General features: G+C 39.3%; 2 protein-coding genes and 1 pseudogene across 2 annotated transcripts; all 3 read right to left on the bottom strand.

Annotated features, from left to right (window-relative positions):
• Positions 1 to 6,485: 6,485 nt before the first annotated feature.
• Positions 6,486 to 7,418, bottom strand: LOC115588699 (olfactory receptor 6N1-like). The gene has a single exon (XM_030429456.1). It carries the CDS (start codon positions 7,416 to 7,418, stop codon positions 6,486 to 6,488), a length of 933 nt encoding a protein of 310 aa, XP_030285316.1.
• Positions 7,419 to 10,873: 3,455 nt separating this feature from the next.
• On the bottom strand, positions 10,874 to 11,803 carry LOC115588723 (olfactory receptor 11H6-like; annotated as a pseudogene).
• A 2,534-nt stretch (positions 11,804 to 14,337) lies between these two features.
• LOC115588476 (olfactory receptor 142-like) lies at positions 14,338 to 15,270 on the bottom strand. Its single transcript, XM_030429104.1, has one exon. It carries the CDS (start codon positions 15,268 to 15,270, stop codon positions 14,338 to 14,340), a length of 933 nt encoding a protein of 310 aa, XP_030284964.1.
• Between the last annotated feature and the right edge of the window lie 7,952 nt (positions 15,271 to 23,222).

The raw sequence follows: 23,222 nt of genomic DNA, 5'->3' as shown, positions 1-23,222 counted from the left end.
TTGGTCTTTTCTCATGGGGATGGGGCGCTATCATTAAAGCTCGCCTCGGGCACCAAATGGTCTAGGACCGCCCCTGCCCTGACCACACCTATCTTCGAACTGAGCCTTCACTGTGAAGTTTGGACTCAAGCATGCTGACACAAACAGCCAAATACATAAAAAAAAATTTAAAACCTGCCAAAACACTTAAAACTGCTTCGGTTGTAGTTAGCACTCCAAAAGACCTCCAGGAACACATTCGGCCATGATGAGATAGGCACACACTCACAGGGTGAAAATATTACCAGCCGACACTTTCTAAAAAAAAATATATTTTTACAGTAAAAATTACAGCTGAAGTAACTACAGAACTGGAAAAGAGGGGGAGATAAAAAAAAATAGGAAAAATGCAATTTTGTTTGCAATACTTTTACTGCAAAAAAGAAAAAAGAAAAACATTTGCTGTTGCAAAGTACTTTTACTTAAGGACATAATTTTGCTCAGTCAGTTCAACAGTTAACTATGCTGCTCAATAGGGAAACAATTAACCTGCTTCATCTGTTTTTTTTTTGTTTTTTTTTCTGGTGTCACATTCACTGTTCAGCTGGGTTCAGTGGTAATTTGTTGTTTTAAAGGGGGAGATGTTCTCACACGCTTTTTGCAACCTTTGGCCTCAGGCACCTGGTTTTTCATTTATTCCTTGTTGTTCAAGTTCCACTGTGTAAGATTTAGAAGGATCCAATGTATGAAATTTGATACTCATAATAATAATGATGATGCTTTAATGCATAATCACATTACATTTGGTTATAATCTGCAAAGTGGATGATATACATTTCAGGTTTATTCCATCTTTATCATTCCTCAATAAAAAAGACAAACAGTGAAGTGACTGCACAGAATGTAATGGGAGTTAATATTGGAAATTATGTTAATATTATCTAATGTTCAACATTACAGTATGAATCACTCTACACTTGACTAGACCATGTGGTATGTAAGGGATAATGTATAGAATGGCGGTGATTATCGGGAAACCGGATTCGTCCTGAAGAAAGGCAACAGTTCTTAGGCCTCCGCGTTGTCCATTAATTCCTGATTATGGACACCTCGTCGGGCATTATCCCTTACATATATTCTGGAATCCATGTCAGTGTACACATGCATCCAAGACCCTTGCAAGGTTTCATATGAGTCAATAACAAAAACTCAACTGTCAGTTGTGTTGAACCTTGAGTGTGGTATTGTTTCTAAGCTTCGTGCTTTTGTTTCTGTCTGTTTCTCTCTGCTCAGAGGTGTTCTGCAGAGGCTCGGTGTGGCTTCTTTGGATGACTAAAGCACCGGTCTCTTACACACCTGCAGCTCTGTTAATCATCAGTGCCTACTTAAATACTCTGGTCTTCACTCCACTTGAGTAAGAGTGTTTCTACTCATGGCTGTGGTCTTCATGGCAATACAATTTGTGATTGTGATTTTTGTGCCTCCACCTAAACCTCAGCCTCCCAGTACTATGAGTGCCATCCTCCTGAGCAACCTAAATAAATTGCTTTTAACTTTTTTCGCCTTTCTTGGTGCTCACTTTTGGGTCCAACATACAAGTAACTTGTTAATTGTTAAACAATGAATCAACCAACTTAGAGTTAGTGTTAGCTAGGTAGCTAGCTGCTTACAAAATCAGTTACTGATTAAAAATAATCAACTGTTCATGTTTTTTTTCTTCTGTTCATTGGTTAACACCCACTGTCTTCAAAATTACAAGAAATTCTGACTGGTAAGTAAGTCTGTCACAATTATCAGTGGAAACTGACTGCATACATGCTGAGCTAACAGTCAATTAAGCAATATTACCCTCGAGGATGTGCTTTAACGTCATTTGAGCACTTAAGTGCTGCTTGCGACCTCGGCGCAAGCGCTTCCTGACCGTATGTTGTGCTCAAATGACGTTAAAGCACACCCTCGAGGGTAATATTGCGATTATACAACTAATAACCACAAAAATAAAATGTATAATCAAAATATATCCATGTTGATGGACATTTGCTCTCAAATTTTAAAGGTTTTTGCAAGTGTGGGTCGCGTTTCCATGGAAACACACGGGGTCTGACTAATAACTGAAACAAAATCAGTCACGTCAGTAGACTCATATGTGTAATGAAATGTAGTTTACTACTCCAGCAAATAATCCAACCCTTAGTAACGACTTAGCAACAGAGAGGATTTTCTAGTCCCAGAAGAGTGAAGTTTGAGTTGACGTTCATGTTTTCTCGCGGTCTCGGAATTCCCGAACTAAATCAGTACTGCACAGATAAACAGAAGATGCTTATTTTTATCGCCAAAGTTATGACAAAGATGTTGATTTTTTTTCTTTTATATTTTTTATAAAACGTTTTCACCGCAGTCACAATAGTGTCTCTCACACTGAAGGGAAAATAAATAATAGCCGGGGCATTTATTTGTTTCAATCACTTAACAGACCAGGTGTTTATTTGGGACCAGGCAACAATTTGGGACAGGCGTTTAATTCCTTCTTCTCAAAAATCCGAGATGAAAATGTCATAAACTTCGCCAGCTTCTCGGTGAATTCTCTGGCATCCTTCTGCAAGTGAGGTTGTTGCAGTGGAGGAAACGATTCAGCCAACCAGCACTCACAGACAGGCCCGTCGCGAGAAGGCAAGCAAACCAAGCAATTGCTTGGGGCCCCGAGCTGGCCTGGGGCCCCAAGACAATGACTGGTTATGAATAAAATGCAACGACAAACTGTGTTAGCGCCCCTTTGATAGTCAATGCAGTAAAGTGCAATGACACTTATCGGGATCCCCCTCAAGGGGGCCCCTCTCAGTAGTCGCTGACAGCAGCCAGCCAGCCAGGTTCGTGACCTCTGCTGCCGGCATAATACAAAACCTCGGCAGTCATCACGTAAAGCGTAATTATGCATCAGGAAGCCAGAAAAGAAAGAAGAGCAAGGAAGAGGAGGATAAGGAAAAACAAGATAGTGGTAAGTGATACATTACATTACAATTAGTGTAATTTCGCAGCAGGTAGGCAAGCAAAAAATGTTTATGTTAGCTACCTGCCTGACGGCCAATGCTGCTTGCAACTTTTTTTCGAACAGACAGAATATGGTTACATACTGTGATATGTTTATTAACGGAATAAGGAAGACGCAGATCTGTTCCTGAATCACTGTTTATCGTATTTAATGACATGACGTCATTGCTATAGCTTTGTAATAGGTTTTGATGAAAGTGGCATAGCTTCTCTGCTATACTAACTATTCCACCCCGATAATCTGTTAGGAAAACCACACAATAAATTCCGTGCATCAAAGCAGATCGGAAGAATTTGTAGTTGTGAAAGTAGCTGCATCCCTTCTAAATATCAAAATATGGAAATGCTAACATATCTTTTCTTCCTCCCTCACGGTGCTTTGCTTAAATTTCTCAGCCCTCAGGCTCTTCCTTAAGAACCCTCCACTGATGAAGGTAGAGTGAATTTCTCTTACTGAGCTGAGCTGTTAATAGTGACCTCTTCCAATATGCTAACAGTGAAATGGTCAAACGTACTTCACAGGTAATTTCAGATTTTTTTTTTTATTATTTTCCCAGCTACACCATCAACTTCATCTTCCATTCATGAGGAAGAAGCTGACATGGAAGAGAGCCATGTTCATTTTGCTTGGGGCCCCCAAATTCCTTGAAACGGCCCTGCTCACAGATAACTCCTCATCTCTGCTGTCACTCATGGTGGTGTACATTTGTTTCGCCATCGCCCTGATCATTTTGCGGGACACTCTCTCGTGGCGTGCCCGTTTGCTGATAACTCATTCCCGCATGTTTATCTCAAGCTCCTCGCTGGCCTTCTTCCTCCCTCCACCAGGCAGCCTGGCCCTGCTGCTGTCCTCCTCGGACAGACGCTAAAGCTCCGTTTGATTTTATCGCCAATCTCTCACTCTCTTGGGGTCGACAGAGAAAAGTCTAGCGGCTGCTTCTCCTGACTTTTCCTCTGCATATTTTACGGCAGAAAGTTTGAATTTCAAGCCTTACTTTTTTTTTGTTTTGCACCAGCTCTGACAGTTACTATGTTGCCAAGGAGATGGATACGCTATTGCCACAGACTTGGCGGAGTAATATTTTGAATAATGAGTCAGGCGTGCTGTCATGCTGATTTGAGCACGGTCTAAATGTCTTGTTGACCAATCAGATTGCTTGGTCGGAACTACTTGTTGTATGATCACAGAACAAAGAACTTCGCAGATGGAAATTTAGTTCTACTGAGTCGGCGTCAGCATGTTCTATAAAGAGCTGAAGTCATGGTGTCATGTCCAGACTAGCTAATGTAACTCAAATTAGTAGCCCCATTCTTGATAGTTGACAACTTTGCCAAGGTGACTTTTTTATTTGAAATGACTTCTCTAATAAAAATAAAGTTATTAATGAAGAAAATGTCTTTATAGTGTCAGCATCCTCATCAGTGGATGATCCATATAATTATCAAGACTTTGAAATAAAGGAGCAGGATTGTTTTTGTATTGCAGTTTAAATACATGTAGACACATCACTGCACACAGTACAGCATGATGAATGACATTCATGCCCTGGGCATAGGCAGTATAGGCAAATGCTAGAGGCGCCATCATCCGCGGGGGGTGCCAAAAACGGAGGAGGGAAAAAAATTAATGATAAAAATAAATATTATATATTTATAATATAACTGGTAAATATTATTTACCTGTGCCATTACTACTATTATTTCGAAATATCATATAAGCCCACAGCAACATAACGTCATAGCAAAGAATATTAAATAACGGAGAAGCCTTTTTTCTGGCAGCCTCGTTTAATAATCAATAAATAGCAGAGTTGAATGTTAGTCCATCTTAAATTCATCAGGGACGTTTGGAAAGTTAACGTTAGGCCTGTTCAGGTATTATTTTGCAGGTGTTTTTCCTGCTAGTATGTCATTTAAATACTATTAGTTTTCCATCCCCTTTATAAGTAATAGTGTAGTTGTCAGCCTTTGGTTTATTTTGTCACAGTTTGTTTGTGAAAGTTCACATCAGTGTTAAAGTGCAGTTAAAAGTGTATTACTGTTAATACTCCACATCTTAGCTTTCCCATATCGTTCATCGGCAAAATATATACACTGCACTTGGACTCTGTTAGACTGAATTGCATTGCAGTGACAATAAAGTTGAATGATTCTCATCACATTTTCATTATTAGTCTTATGTATAGCACACACCAAGCATCTGTTTTGTTTTGTTTTTTATTCAAGTGTAACATGCAGTGGTCAAATATACTTCTCTTCTCTCTTCAGATGCACTTTTAACATATTTCACCACCAGCCAAGTGACACAGCATCAGGTGCTCCTGTCCCTCTACCTCAGCACAGCAGAGTGACACACCATCAGGACTAAAGGCTGACTGGCCATATCTTCTAACTGACAAAGTAAGATGAGAGCTAGTTCACAGAGGACCAGTTCAAATAAAAAAGCAGTTACACATTTCCCCCCAAAAAAGATGGGAGAGTGTCAACATGACTTTTGTAACAGAGTCTTAGTCAATGGGGAAAAAATCAAAAGAAGCTGTGCTCAAACAGAAATGATAGCTTGCACTGCTTCTGCTGCTAAATGTTTTCTCCAAAAGAATACAGACTTAATAAGGAAGGACTAAAGGACTGGAACAATGCAAGCCACTTGCTGAAGGTTCATGAGGATAGCCAGGAGCACAATACCCGCAGGAGAACATGGAAGGAGTTGAAGGTCGCTTTGCAAAGCGGCTGACAATAGATAAGCGAGAGATGGCTCTCTGAGGCTGAGAGATAATATGTTTACACAATGCCTTATTTATGTTGTATTTCTCTCACTTGTTTCTTTCTTCAGTTTTTATTTGGTGTGATATTTTTGACTTAAAAGAAATAAAATCTAGAATACATACATGCAGTTACTGTGTGAGTGTATGAAAACTGATTGTGAAATGGCCTGCGATGCAAGGGGGCGCCACCTAAGATCTTGCCTAGGGCACCAAATTACTCAGGGACGGCAGTGATGAATGACAATTTATAATGACGTATTGAAGATGTTGTATGAATTACCTGAGACGTGCACACACATGTTCAACAACAGGAATCACCATACAACTGAGTCGACCATTGGCTAAATGTGAATAATGTGCATATTCAAAATTAAGCTATTAAAGCGCACAACAACTACTTTACATCATTCTAAGAGTGTGACCAAATTAGACTAACACATATGATTCAACACCCTTAATCTAAATAAATTCCATTCCAAAAATTTGATGCAAATTTCAATTAAATTACATTAACCTTTCCGCTAAAAAGACATTCTTCAAGGATTAACAAGCTCAACTTTGCTAAATGTGCAGACACTCTTGAGGATATTACATGTAACTCCAACAGCCACAGAAAACAGCTGGTTAAACAGTGCACATCTATGGAAGAACATCAGACATAATACTGTAAGGTTCCTTAATATAACACAGAAGTTATTTAGTTTTTAAGGTAATGACAACCAGAATCCTGTTTCGAATTTTGGTCAATATTAGACCATAAATTAATGGATTTATTAAAGGAGGTATGACAAGAATTTCTATTGCAACAAAGTTTTTAAAGGCTTGAGGCAAATCTTTTGAACCATATCGCATAATAATTCCATCAGAAAGTATAGTTACAAGAAAAATTAGTAAGGAGGTTAGATGTGGAACACATGTTTGCATGAACTTTGCCCTGTTTTCAATTGAATTCACACATGTTTTAATGACATACATGTAAGACAGAACTATGAAAAGGCCATGAAATAAATAAGTGATTATTGTAATGTATGTAAGTATGTTGTTAACAGCAGTTTCAGCTGGAAAACAAGCAAGTTTAACCATCATCCAATTCATACAATATAATCTGGAGATATATGGGCTGCATAGCTTTAATCTAGATGTTAGAAACACATTCATACCCACTATGCAAAAGGGTGTCATCCAAGAGAAATAGACTATAACAGAGAGTTTTTGCTTTGACATGACAGAGTGGTACTCCAGTGGTCGACATATGGCCACATATCTGTCGTATGCCATGATGGAAAGTATAGACAGATCACTGAAGACAAATGAGATAATAACTTGAGCCTGAACAAGACATCCAGAATAAGAGATAACCTGAACAGGAGAAAGCAGATCCCAGAGAAGCTTTGGGTAGAAACCTGCTGTCCCGTAAAGTGCATTCATGCAAAAAGCACATATTAAAATATACATTGGTTCATGCAGGTTTTTATCCATGATGATGGTCACAATGACAGAAATATTTACCAGCAAAATCACACAGTAACACAGTAAAGTGAGAAAGAAGAGAGTAAATCTGTGGTTGTTTGTTTCATTTAAACCTAAAAGAAAAAACATTGTTATTTGAGAAACATTACCCATCATGGTTAGAAAACGTGTTGTTCCTGTGAAGGGTGACTCTGTCCCGAACAGTGTCTGCTCTCTCTCCTCACTATTTAATATCTTGTCTGACTACATCAACACACCTGCTTAGAAATCAAACTAGCCAATCAATGAATCCTGATGAAAACCATGAAATACACAATATGAATGTTTTACCTCTTGGAGATGGTGAACAATCTTTTTGTTATTTCCATATACTGTAAATCCCTTTGATTGACCAAACACTGATATTGAGCATACTATTGGGATTTAAAAGTTTACTTATTCTAATCAAGCTGTTGAATAATGTAGCTTCTACAGCTCTGGTTACAAAAAGATATTTACAACACATTACCAATTCCAATGTAGGCAAAAACACAATTATTCACAAGCAGGCCATACTTTAGTCGGTCAGTTCAATAGTTAACTATGCTGCTCAATACAGAAACAATTCAATTGCTTTTTTTAAATGTTTATTTTCTGGTGTCACATTCACTGTTCAGCTGGGTTCAGTGGTCATTTGCTGCTTTATTGGGGGAGATGTCCTCACAATCTTTTTGCAACCTTTGGCCTCAGGCACCTGGTTTTTAATTTATTCCTTGGTGTTCAAGTTTCACTGTGTAAGATTTATAGGGATCCAATGTATGAAATATAATATTCATAATAATGATGCATTTAGTGCATAATCATGTGAGATTGGTGGTAAACTGCAAAGTGGATAATATTAGGGCTGCAACGATTAGTCGACATCATTGATTACGTCAACAATAAAAATTTGTCGACGTTGATGCGTCGCATTTATTATTTTTATTATCATCATCATTTTTTAAAAAGAGATTTAAGCAGGAGCAAATCGCACCACTACTAGAATGCGCACCACAGTGTGGCGTAGAAGAAGAAGCAGAAGCAGCAGCAGAAGAAAAATATGAATGATGGCGGAACATGTTGAGGAGAGCAGGAAAGCGAGACCAAACACGTCCAAAGTGTGGGAACATTTTCGGGCGGTAACCTCCTGTCTTCAATATATGATATTAAATTTATGTGTGACTCTGTAGTGGAGCTTACATCGGGCCCAAAAAAATCAAGCCTGACCCGACCCGTGCACATTGAGCTGACCACTTTTCTTAGTAAGAGTAATCTACCGCGTTAATATTTCCAAACCAGTAATCAGATTAAAGTTACTTATTCAAGTCACTGTGCGTTACTATTATTTTTGTCATTTTCCTTAATAAAAATATTCATTTTTGCTTTCTTCTTGCGTCTGGGAGAGTGATGTCACGTGTGCGACAAGTCACGTTTTCGGCATGAGGACAACTCACTCACATGTTAGACCCTGCAGCGACACAAACAACAATGGAGGGAGGAGAGAGATGCACATTTTGTAGCTGGAAATTCAGTCATTATTTTGAGTTATTAAAAAAAATAAAATTAAAAAAACCGGCTGGGGCAGAGAATCTAAACTCTAGTCTGTAATAGCCTACAAACCTACAAGCAAATCAAACTGAAACGGATTTGCATTTTTTTCAGACATATTCATCCATTAGTGTGCAACCAAAAAATTATTTATTAAAATTCATCGTTATTAAAAATGCAACAGATCTCGAATGACAACAAGTGTGGTGGTTGTGAACTCACGCTCCCCCATGTATCATCAGCCAAGAGGCCGGCTGGAGACAAGCTCTTTGAATACATTCATTGATTAATAATGTGTACAGAGGTGAAGGGTGGCAGGTAAAATGAATTATGAAAAGAAAAAGTCAAATTTGCAAATAAGAGGTTTCTGTCTGACAGCAACAGTATCAGTAACAATTCTTGTGTAGGATATTAAATCAGTACCAAACAGTAATGATATAAATTGGATAAAACACTGCATAGTAAACCTTCACTTAATGATGATTTATAACATAACAATTCATTTGTAAGATATGTAATTGTGAGGAAGCACCAGCTTTCTCACTAGTTGCTAACCAGTTTTTCAGAAAGGTGGAAAGACACTCAGACACAGTTTTCCAATTTCTTTATTTAAATTATGTTTCCACTAACATTTGTTAAATACAAAGAATTGTACTTTAAGTTGATTACACAAGATGTACATATAAGACTTGTGGTAATCCAAGTAATAACCTGTCAGAGTTGGAGTCCTTTGTGGTGGCCATCTTGTGCTGGTGTGGAAAGAGGAAGCGCGCCTCATCAGTAGCCTTTTTGTGTGGAGTCTGAGAATGCGTGTTCTCAGTGGCGATTGGATCATGGATGTGTGATGTCATGACGGGTAATTAAGTTAAATACTGAATAAAGTACAAATCATTTTTTGTTGTGAATGTGCAGTAGGTATCTTAGGCTGAGGATGAATGCATTTACAACTTGTTAGAGTGTGAGCAAGTGAAAGAAAACCATGTCTATGCATTGTAATCCTTTTCAACTCTCCATTATAGAGATCTACCCTGAATAGAGATCTGGCCAATTGAATTGGAAAGGTGGACTCTCCCACTATATATGTGGGTGGAATGGGAGAGGGCAAGAGTGTTTGGGTTTTTCATGAGAAGAGAGCGACCTGAGCGGTCTGAAGCTCAGTAAGAAATGTTTCTTTCTTTCTTTCTTTGTTTTTGAGACTAAAATTAAAGTCTTTCTATTTTTTTCTGCACAACCCTTGCCAGTGTGATGTTTTGTCTTCCACCACGCTTTGCTGCTCCTCACCGTATAACAGTAATCAAATAAAAACTGTAATGATTAGTATTAATTAGTTTAATTGATCTATTAAAAATCGAAATATTATGTTTTCAAATGCATGTTTCATGGGTTTTTAATTTGCTCTGAGAATATGAGGTAAAACCAAAGTCGAAACAGACACTGCCAAAATAATCATGACTAATCGAAAAAATATTCAATAGATTAGTCGACAACCAAAATAATCGTTAGTTGCAGCCCTAGATAATATACATTTCAGGTTTATTCCATCTTTATCATTCCTAAATACAAAAAGACAAACAGTGAAGTAACTGCACAGGATGTGGTGGGAATTAATATTATAAATTATGTTAAAATTCTCTGGGAGTTCACAAAAATGTTCAACATTACAGTATGAATCACTGTGCAATTGACTAAACCATGTGGTATATGTGAATAATGTGGGAATGGTAAAACAGCAAACAAAGAGCAAATATTTTAGACCATCAGGATGTAATGATCAAACATTTAAGACTGCCACGTATAAAAAGTAATGGGAATCAGCGCCCTAAATCGTGAGAAGAAATAATGTTTATATTTAAATTGAATATTTAGCTTAAAAGACATTCTTAACAGATCACCCAGGTCAAATTTGCTGAGTGCAAAAACTCCGGAAGTATTACATGATCCTCCAGCATACAGCAAACAGCCAGCAGCAGGTGAAGCAGTGCATTTTATCAAAAGAAGTTAATTAAAGAAAGGACATTAAGTTACCATGACATATAAGACAAAATTCAATTAGTTTTTAAAGTAATGACACGCAGAATTCTGTTTCTAATTTTGGTCAATTTGAAACCGTAAATGAGAGGATTCATTAAGGGAGGTATGACAAGGAATTCTATAGCAACAAAGTTTTGAAGGGTTTGAGGTAAATCTTTTGAACCAAATCGAATATTCAATACATCGAAAAGTATTGTCCCAAGAAAAGTGAGAAGGGAGGTTAAATGTGGCACACATGTTTGCATGAACTTTACCCTGTTTTCTATTGAATTCACACATGTTTTAATGAGATACTAGTAGGAACAAACTATAAAGAACCCATGAAAGACATAAATGACTATTGCTATGTAAGCAACTATGCCATTAAGGGTAGTTTCAGATGGGAAACAAGCGAGTTTAACAATAATCCAATTCAAACAAAAAAGCCTGGCGATATATGGGCTGCATAACTTTAATCTAGATGTTAGAAAAACATTTATACCCTTCATACAAAAAGGTGTCACCCAAGAGTAACACACTAACATAATGAGCCTTTCCTTTGACATGACAGAGTGGTACTCCAGTGGTCGACATATAGCCACATATCTGTCATATGCCATGACTGAAAGAATAGACAGATCAGTGCAAGCAAATGAGTACATTACCTGAGCCTGAACAAGACATCCAGAATAAGAGATGACATGAACAGGAGAAAGCAGATCCCAGAGAAACTTGGGGTAGAAACCTGCTGTCCCATAAAGTCCATTCATGCAAAAAGTACATATTAAAATATACATTGGTTCATGCAGGTTTTTATCCATGATGATGGTCACAATAACAGTAATATTTACCAGCAAAATCACACAGTAACACAGTAAAGTGAGAAAGAAGAGGGTAAATCTGTGGTTATTTGTTTCATTTAAACCTGAAAGAAAAAAAACTCTCATTTGAGAAACATTATCCATTGTGGTTAGAAAACTTGTTGTTCCTGTGAAGGGTAACTCTGTCACTAACAGTGTCTGCTCTCTCATCTCAGTTAATATCTTATCTGACTACATCGACACACCTGCTTAGAAAGCCAACCAGCCAATCATGAATCCTCTTTATTCAGTGTGTTGATATCTACTGCAGGTGCAAATCATGAAATAAACAACATAAAACTTTTACACCCTGGAGATGGTGAGCAATTTCCAATGTTGCAGTTATATCCAAATACTCTATATCTGTCATTACCTGAAAACTAACATTAAACATGCTATTAGGTTTTTGTATGCCAGAGGGGGAATTTCACGGTGGCCATGGCTGCCGTTGCCTTACTCTTTGGCCTCCATGCCCCATGAAAAAAAATCACTGTATGGCCACAGTGGCCTTTGTGCCCCTGGCCCGGTCAGCATAGTGTTCTTGCCCTAAATTACAGCCACCTGAGTACTCAGGCTGTTACTTTTTATTCGAAATCCGAAAATTTGTTCGAAAGTGGAGGGAAAAGTTCGTATTCGAATGTAATGACCTGGTCTAAATAAATATGTACAGTCTGTAAGCGCAACAGATCGTTTTAAGTAGTTCGCCTTGTGATCCAGCAGAGGGCAGTCTAAATCAGCTTGACCTATTGCACGACCTATTGACCCTTGACCTTTCAATTCAGCTAGTAATGTTATGTTTGCTACGAAAATGAAGGATACTAGCGAGCAAAGCCATACTTAGCGGACAATCACGACACCAAAGCATCTGAGAAGTCGTGTATGTAAGTATTTCGGGTTCTACAAAAGTAATTAACAAACAAATCTGCAGACTCACCTGGGGGGGGGGGGGGTCTGTCCTACTGACTCTTCCTCACATTTCTGCCCGAAAACAGCGTCTCTCACCGGCAAAAAACTTTAACTCACCGAATGTTTGTGATGACGATAAATCACCGTGACCGTCAGCCCTCCGGAACGAGACTTCAGGGTTCTTTTGTCACTTTCCAGGATGTTTGGTGGGTCAGTTTCTCAATCACTACACATTACAGCAGCATCCATATGATCATAAACTATCACAGACAGGGGGAACACCTGGGAAACACCGACGTCATCAACATGACGTGAACCATCACGCCTCTTTAGGAGCTGCAGCACCGGCTTTCTGTGTGAATAGCATGGCGGTTCGGCGGAGTTGCTTCACTCTGTGTGAATCACCATCAGCGGAGAATTGGCGAACGACCGCTCCAGAGATAATGCGGAGACACTGTGTAAAAAGGGCTAATGTTTTACCCCCTTGCGTCTAGCCGGAGGGCAGAGGGACTTGTTTATGTCAGAAAAAAATGAACCATGCAGTCCCAGAAACAATGGCACTTTCTCAGCTTAACTATGGTTGCACTATTTTATAACTAACTGCCACGCCCCACCCCCCCTCATGTACACCCCGTCAACATGGAAAAAAATTCAGACTCAGGATCTTTTTTTGCAATCACCCCTGATTCAGTGAATGGACCCAGCTGGATTTTAGGGAATCTGCACATTTTTGTGAATGTACTTAGATTGAAAATAGTTCACATATTTTGTGTTTTGACTGTACTTGTGTGTGGATCCACCATCCACCTTCACAGACACAGTATCCATAGTGCTAATGTAGGCAAAAGCATAATTATTGACATCTGGGCCATAATTTTGCTCGGTCAGTTCAACCGTTAACTATGCTGCTCAATAGTGAAAAAATTAACCTGCCTCTTCTTTTCTTCTTCTTTTTTTTTTTCTGGTGTCACATTCACTGTTCAGCTGGGGTCAGTGGTCATTTGTTGTTTTAAAGAGGGAGATGTTCTCACAAGCTTTTTGCAACCTTTGGCCTCAGGCACCTGGTTTTTAATTTATTCCTTGGAGTGAAAGTTCCAGTGTTTAGGATTTAGAGGGATCCAATGTATGAAATATAATATTCATAAATATGATGTTTTTAGTGCATGATCACATGAGATTGGTTGCAATCTGCAAAGTGGATGATGTACATTTCAGGTTTATTCCATCTTTATCATTCCTGAATACAAAAACACAAACAGTGAAATGACTGCACAGAATGTGGTGGGAGTTAACATTATAAATTATGTTAAGATTCTCTGGGAGTTCACACAAATGTTCAACATTACAGTATGAATCACTGTACAATTGACTAAACCATGTGGTATATGTGAATAATGCAGGAATGGTAAAAGAGCAAATAAAGAGCAGATATTTTGGACTATAGAAACATAATAATCTTACATTTAAGTCTTCCTCCAAAGAAAAAGAAAAACGGGATATAGTGCCCTAAATCATGAGGAGCAATTACAGTTTTATTTTAAATTAAACAGCTTAAAAGACATTCTTAATGGATCCCCGAGCTCAATTTTGCTTTGGGTGCAAAAACTCCTGAGGGTATTACATTACACCTCCAGCATACAGCAAACAGCCAGCAGCAGGTGAAGCAGTGCATTTGATCAAAAGAAGTTCATTAAAGAAAGGACATCAAGTTACCTAAACATATAAGTCAAAAATCATTTAGTTTTTAAAGAAATGACACCCAGAATTCTGTTTCTAATTTTGGTCAATTTGAAACCGTAAATGAGAGGATTCATTAAGGGAGGTATGACAAGGAATTCTACTGCAACAATGTTTTGAAGGGTTTGAGGTAAATCTTTTGAACCAAATCTCATACTCAATACATCAAACGATATAGCCACAAGAAAAACGAGCAAGGAGGTTAAATGTGGCACACATGTTTGCATGAACTTTGCCCTATTTTCTATTGAATTCACACATGTTTTAATGAGATACATGTAGGACCAAACTATAAAGAAGCCATGACAGACATACATCACTATTGCTATGTAAGCAACTATGCTACTAATAGTAGTTTCAGATGGGAAACAAGCAAGTTTAACAATAATCCAATTCACACAAAAAAGCCTTGCGATAAATGGGCTGCATAACTTTAATCTAGTTGTTAGAAAAACATTTATACCCATCACACAAAAAGGGGTTAACCAAGACAAACATGCTAACACAATGACTCTTTGCTTTGACATGACAGAGTGGTACTCCAGTGGTCGACATATAGCCACATATCTGTCATATGCCATGACTGAAAGAATAGACAGATCAGCGCAAGCAAATGAGTACATTACCTGAGCCTGAACAAGACATCCAGAATAAGAGATGGCATGAACAGGAGAAAGCAGATCCCAGAGAAACTTGGGGTAGAAACCTGCTGTCCCATAAAGTCCATTCATGCAAAAAGTACACAGTAAAATGTACATTGCTTCATGCAGGTTTTTATCAATGATGATGGTCACAATAACAGAAATATTTACCAGCAAAATCACACAGTAACACAGTAAAGTGAGAAGGAAGAGAGTAATTCTGTGTTTATCTGTTTCATTTAAACCTGAAAGAAAAAACATTCTTATTTGAGAAACATTATCCATCATGGTTAGAAAACTTGTTGTTCCTGTGAAGGGTAACTCTGTCACTAACAGTGTCTGCTCTCTCTCCTCAGTTAATATCTTGTCTGACCACATCAACACACCTGCTTAGAAATCAAACCAGCCAATCAATGAATCCTGTTTATTCAGTGTGTTTATATCTACTGCAGGTGCAAAGCATGAAATAAACAACATAAAACTTTTACATCTTGGAGATGGTGAACAATTTCTAACATCACTGTTATATCTAAATACTCTATATCCCTGTCATTACCTGAATACTGATATTAAACATGCTATCTGGTCTTTAAAGTGTAATTATGCTAATCAGGCTGTTAAATAACCTAGCTTCTACAGCTCCAGTTACACAAAAATATTTTCAACACACAACTAACAAGACATAATAACTGTGAACAAACCATCAAAACAGTTGCAGAGTACCTTTGACATGTGTTCGTTTGGTAGGAAAGAAATAACTACTTGGTTATTTTATCACTTTTTATGACTCCACGCCAGTCATAGCCCCGGCCGAGGTATCAGGTTTTCCAGTTGTCCATCCATCAGTCTATCTTGTGAATGCAATATCTCTTGATCCCTGAGGGAATTTATGTAAATTTGGAACAGATATCCACATGGACTCAAGTATGAACTGATTAAAATTTGTTGGTCAAAGGTCAAGTTCACTATGACCCAGTGGCGAGACCGTGCCTATCAGAACTGGGCCTTCTGTACCCCCTGTCCCGAAACATATCTGGCGTCCCTGGCCATTTTTAAGCTTTAGGCAAAATATTTTACTGCTCCATCCTCAAAATTGCGTTGTTATAGTTATGCACACAACCACAGACACACTGTTACACACACACACACACACAGCCACACGCACACACACTATCGGACATCAGGTAGACAGTTACTTTATGAACAATCATAACAAGTGTGTTGAAACAAAATGCAACCAGTTCAACGAGATGCAACTGTAGCAAAACTAGCAATAAAAAATTAGTTCCACTTACCAATGACGTTCAAACAACAAGCACTTCCAGCAGTAGAGCCTCTTGTGTCTGTAAGCCAAGTGTATCATTCCCAGTTGCTAGCCTGAAAGTGGCACACATAGCCTGCTTTAGCAGATTGATTGAGCTTGAGGTGTTTGGGTGCTGGGCGGCCTTTTTTTTACAATGTCCATCTTTTTATTAAACGGTCATCTGGAAAAGGGCACTGACAATAAATCTGCGACAATATTATAATTGTCATAATAAGACTATCATAAGACTGGTTCAGACTGCTGGCTTGGGTTGGCCTTGACTGGCTGACTGTTTTTCGAGAAAATGCTATACAAGTCCATGCTAGCTACAGTATATAGCACTTTGCATCTCATTGTGTGCTATGAAATTAAAAATTTGCAAAATTAGATTGAGTCAGTTTTGGATTACTTTTAACTTTACTGTCAAGTTCAATTACTGTGACATACAGTTTTACATCTCACCAGCATGCAAACTAGTAAAGTGCCGAGTGAGTTAGGGCCTCATATGCAGATGAGGATATCAACATGTGGACGTTGTAGAGAGAGGTGCAAAAGATGATGTATGTTATATACTGATGAACAGAGATAAGTATAAGTTGCATACTGATTGAATATTGTATCAGGAAAGTTGAGCATAATAATAATAAATTATGTAGAGTCATGTTTATACAGCAAGGTATACACATAAAGCTGTGAGCATATGGGACTAAGTGAATTTATATAAAATCAATGACAAAATTAAAATGCTTAGCAACTAAATAATTATACCACCTGCAGCTGAATCATCAGACCAGGAACAGCCATGCACCTCAGCTGCTCCATGTTCCTCAGGTGAGTTTACTGTGTCAGTGAATGTTTGTGATGATTAAATGTATTGACTTATGTGAAAATGACAGTATATTTTGACATTAAATGTATTCTATATCTTGTATTTGTGTGTGTATGTGTGTGTGTGTGTGTGTGTGTGTGTGTGTGTGTGTGTTTGTGTGTGTGGTAAGTTATCATGAATACAAGGTGAGAAAGTGTGCCTTATGTGCCCTCTAGGTGCAGCAAACACTGGCAGTTCACCTTCAGCTGATCCTGCAGACTGGCCTCTTCATGTAACAGACCTAATGAGAACAGAGTTGGTTCGGAGACAGCCGTTTCATGTACCACCTGATTTAATTGTTCCTTTTTTTGTATTTATAATGGAACATGTTTTTTTCGTTTTCACATTTTGTCATATTGTTTGGATTATCATTGTTTGAATAAATGAGCAATTCTTTGGACATGGTCTTTGGTCTTTTCTCATGGGGATGGGGCGCTATCATTAAAGCTCGCCTCAGGCACCAAATGGTCTAGGACCGCCCCTGCCCTGACCACACCTATCTTCGAACTGAGCCTTCACTGTGAAGTTTGGACTCAAGCATGCTGACACAAACAGCCAAATACATAAAAAAAATTTAAAACCTGCCAAAACACTTAAAACTGCTTCGGTTGTAGTAAGCACTCCAAAAGACCTCCAGGAACACATTCGGCCATGATGAGATAGGCACACACTCACAGGGTGAAAATATTACCAGCCGACACTTTCTAAAAAAAAATATATTTTTACAGTAAAAATTACAGCTGAAGTAACTACAGAACTGGAAAAGAGGAGGAGATAAAAAAAAAAAATAGGAAAAATGCAATTTTGTCTGCAATACTTTTCCTGCAAAAAAGAAAAAAAAAGCATTTGCTGTTGCAAAGTAGTTTTACTTAAGGACATAATTTTGCTCAGTCAGTTCAACAGTTAACTATGCTGCTCAATAGGGAAACAGTTAACCTGCTTCATCTGTTCTTTTTGTTTTTTTTCTGGTGTCACATTCACTGTTCAGCTGGGTTCAGTGGTAATTTGATGTTTTAAAGGGGGAAATGTTCTCACACACTTTTTGCAACCTTTGGCCTCAGGCACCTGGTTTTTCATTTATTCCTTGTTGTTCAAGTTCCACTGTGTAAGATTTAGAAGGATCCAATGTATGAAATTTAATACTCATAATAATAATGATGATGCTTTTAATGCATAATCACATTACATTTGGTTATAATCTGCAAAGTGGATGATATACATTTCAGGTTTATTCCATCTTTACCATTCCTTAATAAAAAAGACAAACAGCGAAGTGACTGCACAGAATGTAATGGGAGTTAATATTAGAAATTATGTTAAAATTATCTAATGTTCAACATTACAGTATGAATCACTCTACACTTGACTAGACCGTGTGGTATGTAAGGGATAATGTATAGAATGGCGGTGATTATCGGGAAACTGGATTCGTCCTGAAGGGAGGCAACTGTCCTCCGCTGCGCGTTGGACAGTTCTTAGGCCTCCGCGTTGTCCATTAATTCCTGATTATGGACACCTCGTCGGGCATTATCCCTTACATATATTCTGGAATCCATGTCAGTGTACACATGCATCCAAGACCCTTGCAAGGTTTCATATGAGTCAATAACAAAAACTCAACTGTGTGTTGAACCTTGAGTGTGGTATTGTTTCTAAGCTTCGTGCTTTTGTTTCTTTCTGTTTCTGTCTGCTCAGAGGAGATCTGCAGAGGCTCGGTGTGGCTTCTTTGGATGACTAAAGCACTGGTCTCTTACACACCTGCAGCTCTGTTAATCATCAGTGCCTACTTAAATACTCTGGTCTTCACTCCACTTGAGTAAGAGTGTTTCTACTCATGGCTGTGGTCTTCATGGCAATAGAATTTGTGATTGTGATTTTTGTGCCTCCACCTAAACCTCAGCCTCCCAGTACTATGAGTGCCATCCTCCTGAGCAACCTAAATAAATTGCTTTTAACTTTTTTCGCCTTTCTTGGTGCTCACTTTTGGGTCCAACATACAACTTGTTTATTGTTAAACAATGGTATCAACCAACTTAGAGTTAGTGTTAGCTAGGTAGCTAGCTGCTTACAAAATCAGTTACTGATTAAAAATAATCAACTGTTCATGTTTTTTTTCTTCCGTTCATTGGTTAACACCCACTGTCTTCAAAATTACAAGAAATTCTGACTGGTAAGTAAGTCTGTCACAATTATCAGTGGAAACTGACTGCATACATGCTGAGCTAACAGTCAATTAAGCAATATTACCCTCGAGGGTGTGCTTTAACGTCATTTGAGCACTTAAGTGCTGCTTGTGACCTCGGCGCAAGTGCCTCCTGACCGCATGTTGTGCTCAAATGATGTTAAAGCACACCCTCGAGGGTAATATTGCGATTATACAACTAATAACCACAAAAATAAAATGTATAATCAAAATATATCCATGTTGATGGACATTTGCTCTCAAATTTTAAAGGTTTTTGCAAGTGTGGGTCACGTTTCCATGGAAACACACGGGGTCTGACTAATAACTGAAACAAAATCAGTCACGTCAGTAGACTCATATGTGTAATGAAATGTAGTTTACTACTCCAGCAAATAATCCAACCCTTAGTAACGACTTAGCAACAGAGAGGATTTTCTAGTCCAAGAAGAGTGAACTCTGAGCTGACGTTAATGTTTTATCGCGGTCTCGGAATTTCCCGAACTAAATCAGTACTGCACAGATAAACAGAAGATGCTTATTTTTATCGCCAAAGTTATGACAAAGATGTTGATTTTTTTTCTTTTATATTTTTTATAAAACGTTTTTACTGCAGTCACAATAGTGTCTCTCACACTGAAGGGAAAATAAATAATAGCCGGGGCATTTATTTGTTTCAATCACTTAACAGACCAGGCGTTTATTTGGGACCAGGCAACAATTTGGGACAGGCGTTTAATTCCTTCTTCTCAAAAATCCGAGATGAAAATGTCATAAACTTCGCCAGCTTCTCGTTGAATTCTCTGGCATCCTTCTGCAAGTGAGGTTGTTGCAGTGAAGGAAACGATTCAGCCAACCAGCACTCACAGATAACTCCTCAACTCTGCTGTCACTCACGGTGGCGTACATTTGTTTCGCCATCGCCCTGATCTTTTTGCGGGACACTCTCTCGTGGCGTGCCTGTTTGCTGATAACTCATTCCCGCGTGTTTATCTCAAGCTCCTCGCTGGACTTCTTCCTCCCTCCACCAGGCAGCCTGGCCCTGCTGCTGTCCTCCTCGGACAGACGCTAAAGCTCTGTTTGATTTTATCGCCAATCTCTCACTCTCTTGGGGTCGACAGAGAAAAGTCTAGCGGCTGCTTCTCCTGACTTTTCCTCTGCATATTTTACGGCAGAAAGTTTGAATTTCAAGCCTTACTTTTTTTTTGTTTTGCACCAGCTCTGACAGTTACTATGTTGCCATGGAGATGGATACGCTATTGCCACAGACTTGGCGGAGTAATATTTTGAATAATGAGTCAGGCGTGCTGTCATGCTGATTTGAGCACGGTCTAAATGTCTTGTTGACCAATCAGATTGCTTGGTCGGAACTACTTGTTGTATGATCACAGAACAAAGAAATTCGCAGATGGAAATTTAGTTCTACTGAGTCGGCGTCAGCATGTTCTATAAAGAGCTGAAGTCATGGTGTCATGTCCAGACTAGCTAATGTAACTCAAATTAGTAGCCCCATTCTTGATAGTTGACAACTTTGCCAAGGTGACTTTTTATTTGAAATGACTTCTCTAATAAAAATAAAGTTATTAATGAAGAAAATGTCTTTATAGTGTCAGCATCCTCATCAGTGGATGATCCATATAATTATCAAGACTTTGAAATAAAGGAGCAGGATTGTTTTTGTATTGCAGTTTAAATACATGTAGACACATCACTGCACACAGTACAGCATGATGAATGACAGAGCCGGCCCTGGGCATAGGCAGTATAGGCAAATGCTAGGGGTGCCATCATCCGCGGGGGGTGCCGAAAACAGGGGAGGGAAAAAAATTATTGATAAAAATAAATATTATATATTACGGAAGAGGATTAGGGCCACATGTGAATTTTTTTTTTAGTTCTGACTTTAAAGTCAGAATTCTGAGAAAAAAGTCAGTGTAAAGCGGCAAAAAAATTTTGTTATGAGTTTGTCACACCAAAGAAACATGTATCATTGACCACTGAGCCAAATTTGAAAGATTAAAAAAATTGTTAAGTATATAAAATTAGGTCTCTAAATCATGGAAAAACAAGCACTTCTTTCTGCTGTGAAACGCTGGGGGCGTGTCAGTTAGAGGCGCTGGAACCACGCCCATGCGGCGGGGGCTACACGTCATGTTAATGACGTCGGTGTCTCCCCAGGTGTTCCCCAGGTGTTCCCCTCGTCTATCTAAACCCGCGGACAGTTTATAATCATATAGATGCTGTTATAACGTGTATTGATTGAGATCCTGACCCACTAAACATCCTGGAAAGTGAAGGAGTGAAGTTTTTCGCGCTAAATTACATAATTATACATAATCACCATCAGTAAACAGGACGCTGTCTGACTCTGTCACTCGCGGGGACGGAGGCTGTTTGGGGGACAGTTTCCTGAAGTCTCGGTCAGGAGGGCTGGCGGTAGCGGTGATTTATTTTCGTCAAACACTCGGTGAGTTAAACACTCTTGTGACAAGCGTGACAGACGCTGTTTTGTGAGCAGAAATGTGAGGAAAAGTCGGGAGGACAGGGAGGGGACGGACAGGAGGACAGACGCTTCTCCACATACAGCTGTGGGATTTGTTTTCCTCATATAAGTTGCTAAAGACAGTTATAGTTACTACGTTACTTTTGTTCGGTCATGTAACGTTGCTTTGTGGGACATTTCTCTGTATTTAGTTGAGTGAAGGACCTGTGCAGTTAGACTGTCAGACCGACACGCCCTCGCTCCGCGCCTCCGGATTATCCGTTCACACTGGGATGGCTCACCAATAATGCGGCCCTGATACTACCGCCACATACTGCCGGTGGGACCCGCCGTTAGCGGGACGGAGGGCCGGCTGCGGCGCGGCGGCCACATCATGCCGGTGGGACCCGCCGTCAGCGGGACGGAGGGCTGGCTGCGGCGTGGTGGCCACATCATGCCGGTGGGACCCGCCGTCAGCGGGACGGAGGGCATGCTGCGGCGCGGCGGCCACATCATGCCGGTGGGACCCGCCGTTAGCGGGACGGCGCGGCCACATCATGCCGGTGGGACCCGCTGTCAGCAGGAAGGAGAGTGTCAGTGGCGGTCAGCAGCGGCCACATCTCCTCGTTGGCGGAGGAGAGGATGCAAGCCGGGGACGGAGTTGACCACCGTCAATGGACTCCCCCGTTTCCTTACGTTTCATCCGAAGGAAACTTAAATAAGCTAACAGCGCAGTCAGCCTGCACACTGTGGCATCCAGGAAAGATGCAGAGCGATGTGGAGGAGACATGGCTGGTTAGCTGACTGGTTGGCTGGTTAGCTAGCTGCTTACAACTATTGTAAGCAATGCAATCCGAAACTGGAGAGTGAGTGGGAGAACCGCTGAAGCCGATGTGCTGAACGTATTTATACCACTTCCGCAGCAGGGCGGGGTTTGTAACGCGGCCATATGATTTGCATGATTTCTGACCCGCCCATTAAATCCTGAACACAGAAATGTTGAAAAACTGTTTGTGAGCCTAGCTCCAAAATTAAATTCTACATGGCCGAATGGCTTTTACATGTTTTAAGTAAACACATTTATGACCCGTTTAATGTGTTTAGAAGAAAATGGCTGATTTTGGTTTACACGGACTTTAAAGTCAGAATTCTGACTTTTTTCTAAGAATTCTGACTTTAAAGTCAGAACTAAAAAAAAAATTCACATGTGGACCTCATCCTCTTCCGTAATATATTTATAATATAATATAACTGGTAAATATTATTTACCAGTGCCATTACTACTATTATTTCGAAATATTATATAAGCCCACAGCAACATAACGTCATAGCAAAGACTATTAAATAACGGAGAAGCCTTTTTTCTGAGTTCTGGCTCGTTGCACTGTCTGTCGTCTGTGAGGGG

This window comes from Sparus aurata, chromosome 9 (genome assembly GCF_900880675.1).
Source record: "Sparus aurata chromosome 9, fSpaAur1.1, whole genome shotgun sequence".
Taxonomy (NCBI): Eukaryota; Metazoa; Chordata; class Actinopteri; order Spariformes; family Sparidae; genus Sparus; species Sparus aurata.
The sequence above is the reverse complement of the archived record's forward strand: the minus strand, read 5'-3'. Positions and strand labels throughout refer to the sequence as shown.